The sequence below is a fragment of the Mandrillus leucophaeus genome, unplaced genomic scaffold, assembly GCF_000951045.1.
Source record: "Mandrillus leucophaeus isolate KB7577 unplaced genomic scaffold, Mleu.le_1.0 Scaffold170, whole genome shotgun sequence".
Lineage (NCBI taxonomy): Eukaryota > Metazoa > Chordata > Mammalia > Primates > Cercopithecidae > Mandrillus > Mandrillus leucophaeus.
The window spans coordinates 383,966-390,171 of NW_012101699.1; the positions used below are offsets into that span (position 1 = coordinate 383,966).

At 58.7% G+C, this 6,206-nt stretch overlaps 1 protein-coding gene across 1 annotated transcript in view; it reads left to right on the plus strand.

Annotated features, from left to right (window-relative positions):
• FLT4 (fms-related tyrosine kinase 4) overlaps positions 1–1,405 on the plus strand; it is a 40,952-nt gene extending 39,547 nt beyond the window's left edge. Inside the window, exon 27 of the mRNA XM_011976886.1 lies at positions 886–1,405. Coding sequence (XP_011832276.1) covers positions 886–1,084 — 199 coding nt within the window. The 3' untranslated portion in view covers positions 1,085–1,405. The remainder of the gene's footprint in view (positions 1–885) is intronic.
• The last annotated feature ends 4,801 nt before the right edge of the window (positions 1,406–6,206 follow it).

Sequence of the window (6,206 nt, forward strand, 5' to 3'; positions counted from 1 at the left end):
GGGATCTGGATGGATGGGATCTGGATGGATGGGATATGGATGGATGGGATATGGATGGATGGGATCTGGATGGATGGGATATAGATGGATGGATCTGGATGGATGGGATCTGGATGGATGGATATGGATGGATGGGATATGGATGGATGGGATCTGGATGGATGGATATGGATGGATGGATATGGATGGATGGATATGGATGGATTGGATATGGATGGATGGGATCTGGATGGACGGGATCTGGATGGACGGGATATGAAGAGTGAGGGGAAGGAGGAGGCAAGGAGAACCCCAAGGTGCTCCAGCAGCTGAGGGGACTTTGGTGCCGTTCACTGAGACGGGCAAGACAGAGTGAGAACTGGGTTGGGGATGACGTTGGACATTCTTCACAGTCTCGTGTCGAGGCTCGGACAAAGCTCCAGTGAGTGCCGAATCCGATCAATCCGCTTTGCTGTTTAGTCTAGTCTGCGTGTGTTTTTTGAAGTCTGAGCATGTCCCATGCTCCGCTGTGTCCTTGGTGGTTCCTATCAGACCCCGACAGGGGTCTGGTCCCTCCTTCTCGTTGTTCATTTGTCTGTTTTTGAGGCCGAGTCTCACTTTGTCGCCCAGGCTAGAGCGTAGCGGCATGATCTTGGCTCATGAAACTTCCACCTCCTGGGCTCGAGCAATTATTTCACTTAGCTGAGGCCACAGGCCTGCACCACGCCTGGGTAACTTGTATTTTTTGTAGAGACGGGGTTTCCCCATGTTGCCCGGGCTGGTCTCTAACTCCTAGCCTGAAGCCATCCGCCTGCTTCAGCCTCCCAAAGTACTGGGATTACCAGTGTGCACCGCCCGCCACCCGGCCTTCTTCTCTTACTAACTCCACCTTCCATGTCTTGGCAGCTGTAAAGGACCTGACCAGAGTGTGGATGTGACCAGGGCGCACCCTGACTCCCAAGGGAGGCGGCGGCGGCCTGACCGGGGGGCCCGAGGAGGCCAGGTGTTTTACAACAGCGAGTATGGGGAGCTGTCCGAGCCAAGCGAGGAGGACCACTGCTCCCCGTCTGCCCGCGTGTCTTTCTTCACAGACAACAGCTACTAAGCAACATCGGACGAGGCCCCCAGCACTCGGGGGTTCAGGCCCAGCAGGGCGGGCAGAGGGCTGGACACCCGGGTTGGGAACTCGTCTGGTTTAACTCTGGTGGCGCAGGAGTGTCCTTCCCTCTCTGCAAGCTTCCCAGCTGGGAAGAGCAGAACTCCAGGCCCGAGGCCCCTGGGATTCTGTCACCACAACTGGCCAGGGCCACGCTCCAGCTGCCCGGGCTCCTCCCCCTGAGATTCAGATGTCATTTAGTTCAGCGTCCACGGGTGCTGGCCCCGGGGCCAGCCCTTCCCATGGGAATGTCTCTGATGACCTCTTTCGTCACACTGGGTGGCGGCTGGTCCCTGTTTTCCCGTGAGGAATCTGGTCTGGGAGTCACAGTGATGGAGGTCAAGGCACACCGGAGCAGAGTCTCCCGAACACCGTGTCCTCCACAGGCACACCGTGTCCTCCACAGGCACACAGCCGTTCTTCCCGCGGAGGCCGGCTGGCCTCACCCGCCCCTTCACAGTTGAAGGGAGGGGGGCTGTGTTTCCATCTCAAAGAAACAAGGGAGGAGGAATTTGCAGGGTCCTCTTCTGGGCCTGACCAAACAGGTAACTAGCCCCTGGGGTGGCCGCCGGTATGACAGACCGGTGACAGAGGCAGCCTGCACACCCGAGCCTGGGTGTCGAGAGCGCTGCCCAGTGACAGAGGCAGCCTGCACACCTGAGCCTGGGTGTCGAGAGCCATTCTGCAGGTCTTTTTCAACAGCTTCGCAGACTGTATAGCTGCTGTGAAGAATTTGCTTTCCAAATTCAGCGTGGAAGACGACCAGGGACAGTTACACTGAGTCTAGATGACTCTGGCGCCCGCCCCCGGTCAGGGCCGGCAGAGCAGTCAGCGCCTCTGGAGAAGGCCCCCCCCGCTCTCCCACCTGGAGTCCCACCTGGCCCAGACTCGAAGGAGCCTGGGTCTGGAGCTGCCGGTCTGGTTCTTCCCTTTAGAGCCAGGACCTGGTCCTGGAGCCTTTAGGACCTGCCACCTGCGGCCCCTCCCAAGCCGTGAACCAGCTCATGAGGGATGAGCACCATGGGATCCACTCAGGAAGGCTCGGGGCTGGCACGAAGGACCACCCAGCATTGCCCTGTGCCACCCAGCACTCAGTGGACATTCTGGGGCCCTGCCTCCGGCCTTTTTCTGGCCTGCGCCTGACATCAGCACCCTGGCTGGTCAGAACGCCACCTTCCCAGAGGAGCAGCCGGAGATCCTCTGAAGGCTGGAGCCATTCTGCTCAGGACCCCTATCCCAGCTCAGAGTGCCCCAACACCTCACCAGGAGAAAGACCCACGTCCCCCTGTTAGAACCATGGAGACTCACCACCGCCCTGACTCCCCAAACCCACCCCACAAGACGCTTGCAGGACAGGCTCCACGCAGCGAGCAGGGGCTCGCTCAGCTGACCCTCCCGTCCCCTCCCCTCCCACCTCCCTTCCCTTCCCACCTCCCCTCCCCTCCCCACCTCCCTCAGTGCATGTTACTCCAGGATATGTTGAATGCATGTATAAGGTCATCTTCATTGTCCCTGGGACCTCCTTCCTCCACACCTCCTCCAACGTGGGACTGGCCTGTCCGGCTTCCCTAAGAGGAGCCCGAAGCTGTTCTCTGCAGAGGACCAGCCCGCCCGGTGCGCACCTCTCCTCTCTCCTCACTGCCCACCCAGGCATGTGCCCGGAAGAAAACCAACTATGCCTTTCTAGACCATGTTCTCAGAAAAGATGGAAAATATTTAACAAGAGATAATAATAAATCTGGTGCCAGTCTGTGTGTGTGTGTTGGGGACACGAGTGTTGCTTTTGTTGTGTTTGCTTCTGTAATCTAAATGGGAATACAGAAAAGTCCCCACACTGGGTTTGGACTTTTTTTTTTTTTTTTGAGATGGAGTTTCGCTCTTTCGCTCAGGCTGGAGTTCAGTGGCGTGATCTCAGCTCACTGCAACCTCGTCTTCCGGTTTCAAGCGATTCTCCTGCCTCAGCCTCCTGAGTAGCTGGGATTACAGGCACCTGCCACCTCGCCCGGCTACTTTTTATATTTTTAGTAGAAGTGGGGTTTTACCATGTTGGCCAGGCTGGTCTCGAACTCCTGGCCTCGGCCTCCCAAAGTGCTGGGATTACAGGCATGAGCCACCGTGCCCGGCCGCTTTTCTTGTTTTGGTTGGTTGGTTTGTAGAAATGAGGTCTCACTGTGTTGCCCAGGCTGGATTTGGACATTTTAACTTTCCATTATAATTGACTGAATCTAGCCACTGACCTTGACCTATGCATCAACCCAAGTGTCCACCAACAGGGCATCCTCCCGTGCCCAGGCCTGAGCTGCTCTCCAAGCCCAAAGTATGCCCTTGTGTGGTGGTCACTGAAACACCTCCCCAGTCCCATCCAGTACCACTTTCCTAGTGGGGCTGCACTCACACTTCTGGGCTCCTCTGGTCCTTCCTCTGTTGGACCTTCAGGGCTGGGCTCAAGTGTCCCTCCAAGTTCCAGCCACCTTCTCACACCGTGAGCACCACTCACTCCAGGCTGTGTGGATGGAAACAGCCAGTGAGCAGGGAGGGAGGGAGGAGTCACGCCAGGCTACAGTGTGTGCCCACCGTGAGGGCCCCTTGGTCCCTCCTGCCTCCCAAGAACCTTCTCACCTTCTCCTCTCAGGCTCCAGCCCTTCCCCGGGTGCCACCGCCCGCCTCTGCCTCCTACCTCCACCCCAGCCCTTCACTCTTCATTTCTGCCAAGAGCCCCTGGTCACCTGCTTGGAGGAGGTTTGGGGCCCAGGACGTGTCCGAATGTCCTTTGATGCTATTGCCCCGTGCTGTGGGGCACTGCGTAGGCCCAGGCGTTTGTGTCCAGCAGGCAGAGCTCCTGAGTGGCTGCTCAGAGCTACACATGGTCCTAGGACCTGGGGTGGAGTGAAGAAGAGTGAGGAGGAAGACCAAGGGACAGGCGAGGGAGGGGAGTGGGAGGTGGGACAGGAGGCCACCGGGGCCCTAGGGCCTGAGAGCCCAGCGTTGGGTCTGTTTCTTATTTTAAGGCTGGAGGGGCATTCTGAGACGGGCTGACGTCTTTGACTGACATGTTTGCTCTGAGAAGGAGGAATCTCGAAGGAGCTTGGCGGGGCCTGCAGGGGGCAGCCCCAGGGGTGCGAGGATGGCTCTGGAAGGCCCTCTGGAAGAGGAGCTCCGTTATTAGCCACCTGAATCCAGTGCAGAGTCCTACAGACACCCACATCGGATATTTGGGGAAAATCCTTTCCTCAGTGGTCTTCTCCAGCCGCCCCGGGACCTGCATCCTTGACGCCTCACCTGAGGCCCTGGGTGTCCTTGGCTGAGGAGGGGTTGAGCCAAAGTCCCAGGCAGGCTGGGAGGACGTTATGGGGATGGAGAGCCTGACTCCAGCCCAGGGTCTTTGTGGCTTTCTCAGTTCTGGGAGGCACCAGGTCCAGATGGGAGGAAGAGCCCGGAAGAGAAGGGGGAGCACACGAGCAGCAGCCGGGTCTGCAGGGGTGCCGGGGTACTGGCGGGCTAGGAGACCAGAGGGCTGCCCCGGAGGACTCCCACCCTAGATGCTTATTGTGCTTGGGCGGAGGGAATCCAAAAAGCAACTTCCAGCACCGACACAGACTCCCCTCCCTCTCATTTCCCCACCCCATCCCTACCCCATTACCACTCCCAGGCCACTCCACCCCAGTAGGCCCAAATCGACTTTGTTTTTTGTTTTTTGTTTTTTTTTTTTTTTTGAGACAAAGTTTCTCTCTGTCACCCAGGCTGGAGTGCAGTGGTGCAGTCATAGCTCTCTGCAGCCTTCATCTCCTGTGCTCAAGCGAGATCCTCTCGCCTCGGCCTCCTGAGTAGCTGGGACTACAGGGGCTCACTATACCTAGCTTCCGGTAGACTCCTGAAGCTGTGTGCTTAGTCCAGATAATCAGCCACAGTGTCCAAGGTGCTGGCCAGTCCCCGGGTCACTGGGGCCATCTCCACCCCGATCTCTGCATGTGGATTCGGGGGTGGGGGGACCATAGCATCACTGAGAGGGGGCTGCCTTTGTGCCTTTGGCAACCACCAAATGAGGCCTGGGTCTCCTCTGCCACTGGGCAGAGAGCCTGGGGCAGGCTGGGCTCTGGGGGCTCCTCAGGGCTGGGAGCAGAGGATGGGATATCAGACGTGGCACCCTGCAGCTGGTGAGCCTGAGCCCAGCACCTCCCCTCAGAGTCTCGGTTTCTCAGTCATGACTGCCGCCTTGCAGGGCTGTAGTGATAAAAGCTGTGGTGATAAAAGCCATAAGGCCCCAGTGGTGCTGGGGGAGACCCACCCAGGTAAAAGCCCCTCTTCCGACCAAGTGATGTGAACAGGGGCATGTGGCCCCCACTGACTCACCCACCCACCCACGCAACAGTTAACACCACATGCTCCCACCCATTCCCCATGTGCCCGATGGACTGAAGGTTTGTGTCCTCCTGAAATTCGCGTGTTGAAATCCTACCCCCAGTGTGATGGTGTTAGGAGGCGGGGCCCTTGGCAGGTGAGTAGGTCATGAGGGTGGAGCCCCTGGGAATGGGATTAGTGTCCTTACAAGAGGAGGAGCTCCCTAGCCCCCTTTCCACCGTGTGAGAAGTCAGCTGTCAGGAAACCAGGAATCGGCCCTCACCAGACCCCGGACCTGCCTGCGCCTTCATCTTGGCCTTCCCAGCTTCCAGGACTGTCAGAAAGAAATGTGAGCCCAGCCTCAAAGCAATGTGCGTAGGGGAAATGCGTCCCTCCTGAGAGCGAACTGGGAAGTGTCTGAGGTCAGCAAGCGTCCCCCACTCCCCCCACCCTTGTTCTGCTCTGGGGGAGTATCTGGCTGCAGCCGCCACCGCGGGGAGAGGGGACAATCTCCCCTTCCTGGGCCGAGGGGAGGACACCACCTTCCCCTCAGGGGCGCATCCAGAGAGGGAAGCAGAAACTCCCGAACTTCCCACCAGAGCCACGGGCGGCCACGTGTGCCGTAAACCTGACGGTGGGCAGGGAGGCTGGAGGGTGTGCAGGGGCGGCCACGTGTGCCGCAGACCTGACGGTGCGCAGGGAGGCTGGAGGGTGTGCAGGGGCGGCCACGTGT